At 38.8% G+C, this 15,657-nt stretch overlaps 1 protein-coding gene across 3 annotated transcripts; it reads right to left on the bottom strand.

Annotated features, from left to right (window-relative positions):
• adipor1 (adiponectin receptor 1) lies at positions 1-13,314 on the bottom strand. 3 transcript variants are annotated; one of them, XM_012960345.3, is made up of 8 exons: positions 13,144-13,314; positions 9,217-9,374; positions 6,730-6,852; positions 4,601-4,772; positions 4,013-4,199; positions 3,263-3,450; positions 2,877-3,070; positions 1-2,419 (listed from the first exon to the last, which is right to left on the bottom strand). In XM_012960345.3, the coding sequence occupies exons 2-8, from the start codon at positions 9,361-9,363 to the stop codon at positions 2,291-2,293; spliced, it is 1,140 nt and encodes a 379-aa protein (XP_012815799.1). In that variant the 5' UTR covers positions 9,364-9,374; positions 13,144-13,314; the 3' UTR covers positions 1-2,290. The 3 variants fall into 3 exon arrangements, with proteins under 3 accessions (XP_012815799.1, XP_012815798.1, NP_001007928.1); XM_012960344.2 differs by lacking the exon at positions 13,144-13,314 and adding an exon at positions 10,009-10,184; NM_001007927.1 differs by lacking the exon at positions 13,144-13,314 and adding an exon at positions 10,009-10,189 and having other exon boundaries at positions 6-2,419.
• Positions 13,315-15,657: the final 2,343 nt, after the last annotated feature.

The following is a 15,657-nucleotide window of genomic DNA, read 5'->3' as shown; positions in this document are numbered from 1 at the left end:
TTACATGCTCATACTAAACGTTTATTGGTTTCTGTAAATCTGTCAATTCTGGTCCAATTTCGTAGCCGGAAAACTTCTTACAACATTTGTTAATCTAAATTAAAAGTTAAGAATAAAAGTGAATAGAATGAGGTTGGCATTGCAAAATGGAGGAATGACCAGGCTGCAAATAAGATTTTTTTTCTCAAGGGTAGTACAAATGTAATTTTGCAAGAACAGTTGTAATGCAATAAAAAAGTGGGTCATTTTTTATAACCCAAACTTATTAAACAGCATTATCAATGGTACACATGTATCATACTTATAGTAGCTACAAGCATAGGAAAAGAGAATTCTGCATGTAATACAAAACTGGTTCAAGTTACTCTTATATGAAGTGAAGCTGGCCATACAGGGGCAGAATTAAAGAGTTGATTTAGCCCCTGTGGACTGAATCGCCAGTTTATCTGTCCATGCAAGTGTTTGAAAATGGGTTGGCACGTGATGTAGTCATCTCCTGACTAGCCTACACAAGAGCCTATTATGAACTGATCACTGGCCCTAGGGCCAACGATTGGAGCATCTTGATTTGGTCCAGAATTTTAAAATAAATGGCCTGCCAATGCTTCATTCATTTTTACAAATGAGTTACAAAGCTAATAGTGGGCCCTCCAGTTTTTTGCCCATTTATTAAAGCAGCTCTGATATGTGTGGTCTGAACCCACAATACTGGATGAAATGGCTCTATGTGATATTAAAGGCAATACCCTGCGATAAAAAAAATCTTATACATATATTAACGGTCATAATGTAACAGATCTTTAACTGTGAGCAATAAAGCTGTAGATAGTCATCCTATAATACCTTAAATGAATTTAAGCAGTTTTTGACCACTGACCAACTTCCATGGTCATTGTTTGGAATTGTTTTGTTGAATGAGGTTTTCACACACTGAATTTTTTTTTTTTCAAATAATACACTGTAACAGAAAATCAGGTATCGGCCATTTACCTTGCTTTAAACAGTAAATTATATAAAACAAAAATCAGAAGCAGTTTAGGGATCACGGAGACTTAATATTTATCTTCGCATGGAGCAGCACGGTGTCTGTTAGTATACTATATATTTTTAAATAAACTGAGTCACCAAGATACTTGATGATACAAAATATGACCATTTTCACTGTAAGAGAACAGAAATTTGCAGTGTCGAGTCACACACTGTTCACTGGTGGGATATGGTGTTTATTGAAAAACTCTGTATAGCTACAGAAAAGGATTTCCATCAGAGAACACAGGTTTGGTAAGAATTGTGTTGGTTCAGCATCAGTGTTCAGACCAAATTTGTATATATTTATCAATGTACAAAAATACTTATTATAAAGTGCAAGATGTTTACTCCATATGCTTAGATACTCCTTATTAATATACAACCCAACTATACTTTTCAGAGAGCATGTCCAAGAAAGCTGTACACCTGAAAGCCCAATATATAGCTGCTTATATAAGGAATCCTCTGTAATATGTGATGTGTCTCATATTAGAAAAAATGGAACCATAACTGAATCTGCAAAAAATACTAATAAAAGTAAAAAGAAATAATAAACCCTTGTTATAAAGTTGTTAATGCTAATAACATCTTGGTTTAGGCAGATTACTGTATACCATAAGAAGCCATTAAGTCACTTTAATTAATAACTAAGGCATCACATTTTATGGTAGAGTTTTACCCTATATACATCCACAAGAGACTTTACCCTAAACACCAAATGAATATTCCGAATTCTGAAACCTTCTAACCTTGGGAGAGAAAAATGATTTATTCCAGAACAGCAGCAGTAGCAGTAACATACCAAAGGTTCTATTCTGAGGAATGTGTAGATCTGATCAAGTTGGTGACTTGTGTAAAGCCTCTGATTTTTATAACGGGTAATGTGTATGTCAAGCACCTCATTGAAGGTTATGTTCCATTCAAATATGACTCCCAAGGGTTGTTCAGCTTACATTTCTGGAATTTACATTTTGTAATTTTTTGATCAAAGACCAAAATATACAACTAGTGCTTATGGCATCTCTTTTGTCCCAGGAGGTATTTCAAGTATGTACAAAAAATCCCAGCTCTTTTTCCTCCTCTTTTCTTAGTTACATTAGGCACCTTCCTACTGTAAACAAGGAGTTAGCAGAGACAATGATCTTTAAGAACATACTATATATTGATCTAGAAAAGGGTGGCTAGTGGATCAGTCTTGCTCACTTTTTGCACAACCATTGTAGGTCACCAGATGTAGTAAGTCTTAATCTGTTACTGCTGTTTACAAAAGTGAATCATCTGTGCAACCACCCTCTAATGCATATCGAAATTCTTGAAGGTTGGAAATGCCATAGAAATGTATAAATGCTGCTGCCACCACCAAGACGTGGAATATTTGGTGGGACTGGAACTGTGGAGAAAGGAAAAAAAAAAAATATTCATTGTTATGCAGAGTGAATATTATGTTATTGTTCCAAAATATTAAAACAAAATTAAATACTTATAAACTCAGTTTGAGCACTTAAAATTTAGTTTCTCATAAAATAGGTTGGCTGATGTTTAAAGGCAAATGTTGCACACAGCCATAGGAATAGAGGGGAAAGCACCGAGTGCTGCCTGCACTCAGCTGGAAAAGAACAGCAAAGATGCTATCTAGAAAAGATTAACAGAGCCTATGATACTGATATACCAAGGTGCCTCAAATACCTCTGGCCCAGGCCACACATATTTATTAACAACCAAACCTAAGCCACTGAGTATCTATAATCTGTTTTACCAAAAGCACAATCATTACTATTTTTTAAATTAATTTACTAGCCTTTAAAGACACAGTGTACAAAGGGTATTCTGAAAATTTCCATACGCACCCAGATGTCAAATTTGCCTGGAAAGAAACGCTCAGGAATTCGTGCTGCATAAAGCCCTGCTCCTGTTATATACATGACAGCCATAAGAAAGAACCAGCCCATCTGTCCCACTGTTGTTGCCTTCACAAAGCCTTCTGCAATTGTGAAATGAAGGGTTGGCACAATGCCACTGAGGCCAAGCCCTAGGAACACACCTTTAATTGCAAAACAAAACATGTTACTATGAAGCAATATAGACATCTTTCATTACAAACAGGATACATCAACACCCACTAATACACGTGTACACATTACATAAGCACAAATGTAGAGAGCATGACATCTGACAGAAATAATCCTAACCCAAGAATGCTGGGCTTTATGAAGCTGTTTAGGAAACACATTACCTGCTCTTGTTGGCCTGTGCTTAGGTGTCGCAAAACGGTCCCACTGTGCTACAACTATTGCAGTAATACCCAGAACACAGACTATAGACAAATATATGAGACGTGGCTGTGGAGAGCAGTAGAAGGAGTAATAGAGCCATGGCACAAAGCTTCCCATGATTAGCAGAGCAATCCCTGAATAATCCAACCTGAAGAATAGAAATTTGTTGTCACTTCCTTGTTTGCAATAAGTGAATAAGTGAAGCAAACAGACAATATGAGTTGTATTAAGAGATCTGAAATGAATGAATTGGGGTCAGGGCCATGATTTAGGGGAAAACAGGTGGAAGTACTGATAGACCAGTTTCATAGGTCCCAAAAGGGAAGGGAGATTGCCAATTTTTTGGCAGATCAGGGGAATGGTTTTTAACTGGACATGGCCATGTGCCTTGACCCCTTTTCTCTTTAAAGGGCTAATCCAAAAAAACAAAAAATGTACAGGTGCTGGTCAAGAAGGAATTTCGAAAAAGTATGTATCAATAGACTGCAAAGTTGTGGTAGAATATAAATGGGGGCATAGTCAGTTAAAAATATCAGAAAATAAAATTCAAGACAAAAATGTAAGAATGGAATCCCAACAGGGCATGCAAAACACACCCCAAGCTTTTACGTAAGGAATAATAGTTTTAAGAAATACTAAATGATATACTGCCACCCATAATACAAATCAATTTGGCAAATTCTTGAGCCCATTTTCTACCCTCCACTTACTTTGAGAAGGTGCGAGATACTTTCTCAGAGTGGCAATATACTGTGTGAAAAAGCCAGGAGAAGCTGAGGCACAATACAGCACCTAGAAAGAACATTCCAAATACAACCTTCTCTTGCAAAGGAGCCATGAAGTACATGTTGGGGCGGAGCATAGTTAGAACGCCGAGAGAAAGAAAAAGTACAAAACCTGCAAAGTAGATATATTTCTATTACAGTTCACACTCACCAAATTAGTGTAAATTATTTGTCACTTGCAACGAAAGCTAATCTGCATGCAACAATATATAAATTTCAAGATATATAATATATATATATATATATATATATAATTTACAACAAAGGCATCATTAACAGGAACATGGGAACACAGGTGATTGTACTGAATGTTCTCTGGCTTCAGAAAACGCTGCACTACATTTATAAGCGCCAATATCGAAACCAGTCTGTAGTTGAGATCTAATGAACCTCCTTGGGAGCAAGTGAAACGGTTTCCTACCCAGGACTTCATTCATTTGCATGCAAATCTCACTACAAACATGCTGTTTGTGTGGTTTTAATTTTGTTAATTGCTTATTTATAATTTCATACCTAGCAAATGAGTCCATATGTTTCCAGTCTCCGTGTGTATACGGAAAATACTCCTGAAACACGCTCTGAAAGATGGCATTGGAGGACGATGTCCATGTAAAAGGTAGTCATTATCTTTCAGCCAATCAGGGAGCACATCATATGGAATGACCCTCCAGCGGCCTTCCCACACCTAATCAAATAAAAAAAAAAAAACACTGTTCAGATTATAAGTGATAAGAATGTATTTTACAGTGCTCTCAAAATGTATCCATACCCCTTCTGTAGACAGAAGAGAAGTATATGTTCAGTAAGGAAAATAACCCATGAGGTAACATAAAATTAATACTAAAATCTGCAAATCACCATGATGGTCCAGCATGCTCATTATAAGTTATGATGTCAGCACTGAATAAATGGACGGTCATCAGGGAACCATTCAAATCTTTATTCTAATCTAGGAACATGGCAAGGACTATGCATCCCCTGTCATTTGCATCTCTCCTGTAATCTCCCATTGTACATGCTTAAATGTTTATCAATAATTCTTTACCAAATACAAAGACCCACACATTTTTTGAGACGACTTAAAGTTATATAGTCTTTCTACCTGAGTAAAAAAGGTAATTCCTTGCATGGGATGGCTGCATGTAAGAAGTGATCTATGCAGGATTTAACACTGGTACCAAATCAAAAAGATATCAAATTAAACAGCATACATTTCCATTTTCTTTTTCATATAAATAAAGCCTTTAATTTTCTAGGTGCCTTTGGATTATCCTAAAACTAATATTGTCATTTTTAAGTACTGCAATCAATTTTACCCTGACTTTTATTAGCCATTGTGAAACCAACAGCACACATACATGATAGATACTTCAGGATCGCATCGGCTCATTGACGCAGTCCTCACTCTGAAGGCTGCTATACCTGTTGTTGTAATTCAATCATTAGCTGGGTGTATCAGGAAAAAGATCTGCACTTTTGGCGACCTCGCCAAACCAGTGGAACTTAACTTGTATAGCCACCTTTACTTCTTCCTGTTACACAGCATTTTGCTTTCTCATATTTATATATTATATTATATATTTATGTAATAAATATATATTTATGTAATAAATATATATTTATATAATATTACAAATACTGAGAGTATGCAAAAGCTACAGCAGCTGAACAATCTCATTTATACTGGGTAACTTAATATGAGGAACTAGTGGTACATGCATTTTCCTAACCAATCACTTAAGTGGATTAAAAAATTTTTTTTAATTCATAACAGGACTTACAAGTCTAAAAAAAGCAAAAGTCAGAGGGAAGCCATAAATAATTAACATGTCCTCTAAGTGTCCTCTTTGTGTTTTGAAACTTGCTTGCTTTAAAGGAACAGTTTACCTATATAAAATGTATTGATTTTGCAGGACTGGGCATGGGTATGGTAATCCCTTTACACAGACCCTGGCACCCAGGTGTTGGAGTTAAGTAAATTGATAGAAATTATTATATTTGGTCATGTATTTCTTAAAAAAAACGATCCAATAACATATCTGCAGGTGGCAAAAGTGAATTCTTAGGATTATCATATAATTTGAAGATGAAATCAGAGTGTGGTGTTTTCACTCAATGGGATGACAATCAGGTGTTAGTGAGAGACCCTGTTCTATTTAAAGAATGGGGATCCAGCAATGCCTGATCCCACATGCAACTTATTTGTGGATGTGTATCATTGATCAAACAAAGGAGGTGTCTGACAGACTCAGAAAAAGAGTTGTAACCTTCTCCAGCTTTATGGGTATCAACAAGACTATCTCTAAAGAGTTGGGACTCTACCAATCAACAGCCAAACAGACTGTGTACAAACGTAGGAAATTCCCTACCCTGAAGTGGTCGACCATCAAAAATAACTAACTGCAAGGCATCTAATGGTCCGAGAGGTTACTAAGGAACCCAGGGTAACAAAGATATTGCAGAGTACAGTGCCGGATTTCATATATATATATATATATATATATATATATATATATATATACATACACACACACACACACACACACACACACACACACACACACCTTCCTGATAAAATACAGCTCCTAAAAGTTACCTGTACCCCTTGTATTCCGAGTAACTTTTCCTGTGTGTATACTTACCTTGTACACAAATTCTTCCATCTTCTCCATAGCATGATGGGCTTGAAGAGGCAATGTTAAAACCCTCACTTCTTCCTCTTCCTCCTCTTCCGGAGACACTTTACTTGCCTGATTCTCATCTCCCTGCAGATTACAGCATGAAAGTAAATACCAAATAAAGTCACAAATTCTGTTAATTTAACTTTTTGAGGAGCGGGTTAAAAAAGAACCACAAGCAGATTTAGTGCTGATAACTAAAGTATCTGTTTTGCATATGTATACAAGGTAAATGATATAAAAAGTGTTAGTTTAGTGCCACATCTGCCCCTATGTTGCAACATTTCACTTTGCTGAGGCTACAAACCACCTAATGATAGAAGTAGGAAAGGACATAACATGACATCAAGTTTCAGAACAACCAATGAGATGTGGTCCAAGTGCCTGTCCCTTTTATTAATGACTTCAATCTACTGCCCCTTGTCAGGGCATATGAACATGGGCATCACATATATTGTGGTGAGTCATAAACCATTCGCTGGTTTTATTATCATTGTGTTGCAATATACAGTCATAAGAAAAAGTTTGGGAACCCCTCTCAGTCTCAGTAATAATTTACTCCACTTTCAACAAAAAAGATAACAGTGGTATGTCCTTTATTTTCCAGGAACATCTGAGTACTGGGGTGTTTTCTGACCAAAGATTTTTAGTGAAGCAGTATTTAGTATGAAATTAAATCAAATGTGAAAAACTGTCTGTGCAAAAATGTGGGTACCCTTGTAAATTTTAATGCATGTAACTGCTCAATACTGATTTCTGGCAACACCAAATTGGTTGGATTAGCTCACTAAGCCTTGAATTTAGGCAGGTGTGTCCAATCATGAGAAAAGGTATTTAAGGTGGTCAATTGCAAGTAGTTGCACTTCTATTTGACTCTCCTCTGAAGAGTGACAGCATGGGATCCTCAAAGCAAATCTCAAAAGATCTGAAAACAAAGATTGTTCAGTATCATGGTTTAGGGCAGTGATCCCCAACCAGTGGCTCGGGGGCAACATGTTGCTCACCAACCTCTTGGATGTTGCTCTCAGTAACAAGTAAAGCCCCCTGTAAGCTGATAGTGTGCATAGAGGCTGCCCAATAGCCAATCACAGCCCTTATTTGGAACCTCCATGAACTTTTATGATGCTTGTGTTGCTCTCAAAGTCTTTTTTGACTGTGGCTCACGAGTAAGAAAGGTTGGGGATCCCTGGTTTAGGGGAAAGCAATCTCAGAGGTTTAAACTGTCAGTTTCAGCTGTAAGGAATGTAATCAGGAAATGGAAGGACACAGGCACAGTTGCTGTAAAACCCAGGTCTGGCAGGCCAAGAAAAATACAGGAACGGCATATGCAGAGGATTGTGAGAATTGTTACAGACAACCCAAAGATCACCTCCAAAGACCTGCAAGAACATCTTGCTGCAGATGGGGTATCTGTACATTGTTCTACAATTCAGCACAATTTGTATGGCAGGGTGATGAGAAAGAAGCCCTTTCTGCACTCACGCCACAAACAGAGTCGCTTGTTGTATACAAAAGCTCATTTAGACAAGTTACAGTCATTTTGGAACAAAGTGCTTTGGACTGATGAGACAAAAATTTTGTTATTTGGTCATAACAAAAAGCGCATGGCAGAAGAACACCGCATTCCAAGAAAAAAAAACCTACTGTCAAATTTGGTGGAGGTTCCATCATGCTGTGGGGCTGTGTGGCTAGTTCAAGTTGAGGGTCAAATGAATGCAACCCAATATCAACAAATTCTTCAGGATAATGTTCAAGCATCAGTCACAAAGTTGAAGTTACACAGGGGTTGGATATTCCAACAAGACAATGACCCTAAACACAGTTCGATATCTACAAAGGCATTTATTTGCATTTATGCAGAGGGAGGAGTACAATATTCTGGAATGGCCGTCACAGTCCCCCGACTTGAATATCATCAGTGGGATGATTTGAAGCAGACTGTCCATGCTCGGCAGCCATCAAATTTAACTGAACTGGAGAGATTTTGTATGGACAAATGGTCAAAAATACCACCATCCAAACACTCACCAAAGGCTATAGGAGGCGTCTAGAGGCTGTTACATTTGCAAAAGGAGGCTCAACTAAGTATTGATGTAATATCTCTGTTGGGGTGCCCAAATGTATGCACCGGTCTAATTTTGTTATGATGCATACAGTATTGCATATTTTCTGTTAATCCAATAAACTTTATGTCACTGCTGAAATACTACTGTTTCCATAAGGCATGTTATATATTAAAAGGAAGTTGCTACTTTGAAATCTCAGCCAATGATAAACTCCAAAGAATTAAGAGGGGTTCCCAAACTTTTTCACATGACTGTACATAAATTGCTGGCTTACTAATATTTGGTACATAGGCATAACACAGGCTATTTGCATGATGCTCAAAGTTTAATTTAAAACTTGATTTTGTGCTCAAGTAAATAGTCAACACGTGTTTCTAATACATACAGAGGAAGAGGTCTGCCCAATTCTTTCTCTTCTAGCTTCCAGGAGAGGACCTAGTTCAGCAAGTTCCAAATCATCGGTTTCTCCTCTGCTGCTGCTGCTGGATAGGGCACTTTCCTGCCCAGATGACAAAGGCTTGCAAGTGGCCATTGAATCAATGTCTAGGGTAGAATTACGAAAATGCAAGTTAAACAGACTTTCCTGCACTCTTTTGGAAAGAGGGATGGATAGGGACTCTTAAAGGAACAGTAACACCAAAAAATTAAAGTGTATAAAAATAATTAATATACTATGTACTATTGCCCTGCACTGGTAAAAGTTGTGTGTTTGCTTCATAAACACTACTACAGTTTATATAAATACCCTGTTGTGTAGCCATGGGGGCAGCCATTTAAATTGAAAAAAGGAGAAAAGGCACAGGTTACTAAGCAGATAACAGATAAGTAGCAGATTCCCATTGTATTCTACACAGTTATCTGTTATCTTCTTATGTAACCTGTGCCTTTTCTCCTTTTTTCAATTTAAATGGCTGCCCCCATGGCTACACAACAGCTATTTCTATTAACTACAGTAGTCTTTCTGAAGCAAACACACAACTTTTACCAGTGCAGGGCAACAGTACATTATATTTTAATTATTTAAAAACATTTTTATTTTTTAGTGTTACTGTTCCTTTAAGCTGGAAATTAGAAATGTAAACATTTATGTGGTAAAACGTACACAATGCATTGTGAAATGTACATACATATATTCTAAAACAACTGGACCATATGAAGGCATATTTTGCCTGCCTACCTGGCAACTGATTGGCCCGTGTAAGGATGCAATACGATTGCATTCCTGATCGATATTTGACACCTATACTCTATCAGATATAATTTGAATAGACTGGAAATTCCCCCTGGGTATGAATTGCACTGGGCTATGGATGTCTTCTGCTAATTCATAAAGAGTCCCTCTCATGATCGGTTCTTTGGTTCTGTGAGAGATATAATAAGATCAACAGTGCCTCCACAAAAGTGGACCCAGTACAAAACCCTGAGGGCCTCCTTTGAGAACCTTACTCCAACCAGAGAATGTACCATTAACAACCACTCTCTGTACCCGATCCTGTAGCCAGTTTCCTCTCTGTTTGCAAACATCTTCACTAAGACCAATAGACCTTAGTTTAGAAAGCAGTCATTTGTGAGGCACAGTATCAAATGCTTTGACAAAATCCAAATAGATCACATCTACTGCACCCCCACTGTCCCGTTTCTTACTCACCTCATCATAAAAAGCAATTAAATTTGTCCGACATGACCTGTCCTTCATAAAGCCATGTTGCTCATAATGCCATTCTCTAGAACATAATTTTAACAAGCCTTCAAATTACTTGCCCACAACAGATGTCAAATTTACTGGCCTATAATTGCCAGGCTGAGATCTTAATCCCTTTTCAAATGTAGGAATAACCTTAGCCTTCTTCCAATCCATAATTACCATACCAGATGAAAGAGAGTTTTAGAATATCAGAAACAGAGGCCACTGTAAAACTGAACCTTGCACTCTCAGTACCCAAGGGTGTATTCCATCTGGCCCTGGTGCCTTGTTCACATAAATCTTGAGTAAACCTTCATGCACCATATCCTAAGTCAACCACTGAGTAGTCTGTGCTGAGCCAACAGCTACTGGGTGGGTCTTGACACTCTGGCTCCTCTATTGTATACACTGAAGAAAAAAAACTGGTTTAGCACATTTGCCTTTTCTGTATCCACTGTAACCATAATGTTACTATAAGTTAATGTGGCCACACTCTCAACCTGCATCTTTTTACTATTAATATACTTAAATGTTTTGAGGATAGTTTTAGCCTCTGCCGCAATGCACTCATACAACACTTGTTATATGTTTATATACATTAAATGCAGCTTCTCTCCCATCTGACTTATAATTCTTAAATGTTTTCCTTTTTTTTCCACTATTAACTTCTTCCTCCAAATTAAGCAACCATTTCTGTTTTGTGTTTTAAGCAGAAAACAATGTCCCAATATATGCTCTGAAGCACCGCCCTTAAGAAGCTAAAATTTGCTTTTCTAAAATTCAGGATCTTAGCTGCCCCAGCATATATTTGTGTTTTGCACCAAACTTCAATTGAAATAACATTATGGTCACTACTACCCAGGGGTTCAACCACTTGCACATTTGCAGTACGTTCTGGGTCATTAGAGATCACTAGATCCAGTATAGCAAGAATCAATAATTCCAATAATCGATAATTCTGCATCAAGTAGCTCTCTGGTATCACTTCAGTTTTTTTAGGTTTAGGTTTAATAAAACATACCAAGACATGCTCATTTCCAAGATCAAATAAAAAACATCTACTTATATATGTTTTTAAGATACTCATTTTCTCCCAATACTAATAGAAATAATGGTTCACCAAAAACAGAGAAACATATATTTCAGTCCATTTTAAACATTTAGATTTTATATATATATATATATATATATATATATATAGTACAATATTACCACACATAGAGAGTGAATCAACAAATAGCTTTATGCATTCTGTGGCAGCCAGTTCATCAGAAGCAAGCAAAGTTCCAAAAGCCTGTATAACATATATACAAACTTTATATCACAAGTGAACCAACCCACTACTAAAAATATAAACTCATTCCTATTCATTAACAAAAAAACTACCACAGTATTAGTATTACTTATACTCATAACAAAGTCACACACACATATAAAACTATATTTTTAACAGTAATTCAGATATATTTCCAATAATATCAAGCTCAAATTGCTCTCAGAAGTATTTAGGAGGGCAAATAGGCATTCCTTACAAATGATAAATTTATGACATTTAAGCAAGGCTCCCGTGAGTATACAGGGGAGCAAAATAGCACATTCCCCAAACCTCACATTGAGGTACTCCCCTAAGCCACTACTCATATGTCTTAGCAAAGTCTGAGAAAGACTAGACTACAGGTATAGGACCCGTTATCCAAAATGCTCGGGACCAAGGGTATTCCGGATAAGGGGTCTTTCCGTAATTTGGATCTCCATACCTTAAGTCTACCAAAGAATCAATAAAACTGCAATTAAATCCAATAGGATTGTTTTGCATCCAATAAGGATTATTTGTATCTTAGTTGGGATCAATTACAAGGTACTGTTTTATTACTACAGAGAAAAGGGAAATCAGTTTAAAAATTCTGAATTATTTGATTAAAATGGAGTCTATGGGAGACGGGCATTCCGTAATTTGGAGCTTTCTGGATAATGGGTTTCCGGATAAGGGATCCCATACCTGTATATGCATTTTTATACAAGTCTCCATAAAGCATGTAAAGCATTGGCAGCAGACTCTGTAGTCAATGGAGCGGCCATGGTGCAGATAGAAGGCATTCCCTGAATGTTTTTCATTAAGAAAGTGCTACCGATTGTTAAATTGCTTGTTGCAGAAATCAGATGCAGACTGCATAACCTCAAGTCTGATAAGGCATCTACCATTGAATTTAATATTATTACATTTTTATTTATTTTTAAATTAGCAAATATTTATGGATTTTGTTATTTCGCTAAAAATGTCAAAATCTGAAACTGATGTAACATTTTACATCCAGATCTCTGTGAGAACAATCAAAACAAATCAGCAGTTCACTGACAAACCCTCTATATAATCAGCTACTGTATATCTCCCAAACAAACAAGCTGCAGGTAAGGAAAGCAAGGAGAAAACAGGGTTTCTTGCCGGACTACTGATCAGTCTTTATCATTAGCATTATTAATACAGGCCAGGTAGCAACCATACTCATGTCCTACAGAAACATGAAAGAATACAAATCAGTGGTAAAAAAAAAAAAATCAGTTGTTGTTCATGTCAGGAGGGTAATTATATTCCAATGCTGGATCCTTTTTCACCTAATTCCTACTTACTCTAGATCATACCGCCCAACAGTCCCGATTTTCTTAATACATCTGGCAGCCCAGAATCACCGACTAAAAATCCCGCAGCGTCGTTACATTTAGCTCCTCGGCTCCTTCCTGAGAGCGAAGTGAGATGTCACAAGGCTAATCTCGCGTGACTTGGCGTCACACTAACGTATGGGAGCGCCGTTACGCAGCACGTAGCTGTCTCAGGGAATGATGACTTAGAGCTGTACGTCAGTGTTGCGTGACTTGTTTTTAGTGTACGTTATCCAGGCGGCTGCTCACAATTTTTATTTTCGCTGCTTGGACACCCTACTTTTGTGAGGGGGGGAAGAGTATTTAAGTTGTGGTTGTCCGCTATCCCAACTGCCACCAGAGCCTCATGTTTCAGTGTTTGGCCAAGAAGTAATTCAGTTTTTCCTGTCTACTAACTGGAACCGTATTGTTGTGTGCAATAACATACCTCCCAACATTTGAAAAGTATAAGGAGGGACAAGAATATCTGCTGTGCGTAGCGCGTCAAAAAAATTTCAGGCCACGCCCACTTTGTGGACACGCCCCCAAAACAGGGCAATTTTACAAAACCACACCCATACTATGGGCTGCTCCCCACTGTAGTATCCTCCAGCTCCCTCCCAGTGTCCTCCAGCTCCCCCCTTAGCATCCTCCAGCTCCCTCCCAGCATCCTCCAGCTCCCCCCTTAGCATCCTCCAGCTCCCTCCCAGCATCCTCCAAATCCCCCTTAGCTTCCTCCAGCTCCCCCTTAGCATCGTCTAGCTCCCTCCCAGCATCCTCCAGCTCCCCCCTTAGCATCCTCCAGCTCCCTCCCACCATCCTCCAGCTCCCCCATAGCTTCCTCCAGCTCCCCCATAGAATCCTCCAACTCCCCCCTAGTAGTCCCTCCTGCTCCCTCCCAGCGTCAGCCCCAGCATCCCCCAGCTCCCACTTAACTTCCTCCAGCGTCCTCCCCAAGATCCTTCAGCTCCCCCGCAACGTCGTCCCCCTGCTCCCCCCACCACCCGCCTACTGTGTTCGCCTGCGGCCCCCAGCTCTTCTTCTCCCTGTGACGTCACACTCACGTCTCTCGGGAGCGCTGCTTCTTCTGCACCGCATTCACCTAAATGAACTGAGCGGAAGAAGCAGAAGAAGTGGTGCTCCCGAGAGACGTGAGTGTGACGTCATGGGGAGAAGAAGAGCCGGGGGACGCAGCCAAAGGAAACGGGACATTTCAAGACAAATCCGAGACAGCGGGACAGGGTGAAAAAATCGGGACTGTCCCGTGTAAAGTGATTGCCATCTTGATTTAAAAGGGAAGAGCTTTTGTGCATTGTAGGGCCAGACTTTTAACAATGTGGACATACAGTGGTGTGAAAAACTATTTGCCCCCTTCCTGATTTCTTATTCTTTTGCATGTTTGTCACACAAAATGTTTCTGATCATCAAACACATGTAACTATTAGTCAAAGATAACACAAGTAAACACAAAATGCAGTTTTTAAATGAGGGTTTTTATTATTTAGGGAGAAAAAAAATCCAAACCTACATGGCCCTGTGTGAAAAAGTAATTGCCCCCTGAACCTAATAACTGGTTGGGCCACCCTTAGCAGCAATAACTGCAATCAAGTGTTTGCGATAACTTGCAACGAGTCTTTTACAGCGCTCTGGAGGAATTTTGGCCCACTCATCTTTGCAGAATTGTTGTAATTCAGCTTTATTTGAGGGTTTTCTAGCGTGAACCGCCTTTTTAAGGTCATGCCACAACATCTCAATAGGATTCAGGTCAGGACTTTGACTAGGCCACTCCAAAGTCTTCATTTTGTTTTTCTTCAGCCATTCAGAGGTGGATTTGCTGGTGTGTTTTGGGTCATTGTCCTGCTGCAGCACCCAAGATCGCTTCAGCTTGAGTTGACGAACAGATGGCCGGACATTCTCCTTCAGGATTTTTTGGTAGACAGTAGAATTCATGGTTCCATCTATCACAGCAAGCCTTCCAGGTCCTGAAGCAGCAAAACAACCCCAGACCATCACACTACCGCCACCATATTTTACTGTTGGTATGATGTTCTTTTTCTGAAATACTGTGTTACTTTTACGCCAGATGTAACAGGACACGCACCTTCCAAAAAGTTCAACTTTTGTCTCGTCGGTCCACAAGATATTTTCCCAAAAGTCTTGGCAATCATTGAGATGTTTTTTAGCAAAATTGAGACGAGCCATAATGTTCTTTTTGCTTAAAAGTGGTTTGCGCCTTGGAAATCTGCCATGCAGGCCGTTTTTGCCCAGTCTCTTTCTTATGGTGGAGTCGTGAACACTGACCTTAATTGAGGCAAGTGAGGCCTGCAGTTCTTTAGATGTTGTCCTGGGGTCTTTTGTGGCCTCTCGGATGAGTTGTCTCTGCGCTCTTGGGGTAATTTTGGTCGGCCGGCCACTCCTGGGAAGGTTCACCACTGTTCCATGTTTTTGCCATTTGTGGATAATGGCTCTCACTGTGGTTCGCTGGAGTCCCAAAGCTTTAGAAAT

The sequence above is a fragment of the Xenopus tropicalis genome, chromosome 2 (assembly GCF_000004195.4).
Source record: "Xenopus tropicalis strain Nigerian chromosome 2, UCB_Xtro_10.0, whole genome shotgun sequence".
In the NCBI taxonomy this organism is placed as follows: Eukaryota; Metazoa; Chordata; class Amphibia; order Anura; family Pipidae; genus Xenopus; species Xenopus tropicalis.
This window is presented reverse-complemented; position numbering and strand designations above follow the sequence as displayed.

What these genes read in the sequence shown, in the direction of transcription:
- adipor1 (XM_012960344.2), bottom strand. Translation starts at nt 10,051, where the DNA reads ATGCAATCGTATTGCATCCTTACACGGGCCAATCAGTTGCCAG. An exon ending in ACGGGCCAATCAGTTGCCAG is followed by an intron (nt 9,375 to 10,008) that starts GTAGGCAGGCAA and finishes ATTCTACCCTAG; the next exon opens with ACATTGATTCAATGGCCACT. An exon ending in CAGGCAAATTTGACATCTGG is followed by an intron (nt 2,420 to 2,876) that starts GTGCGTATGGAA and finishes CTTTCTCCACAG; the next exon opens with TTCCAGTCCCACCAAATATT.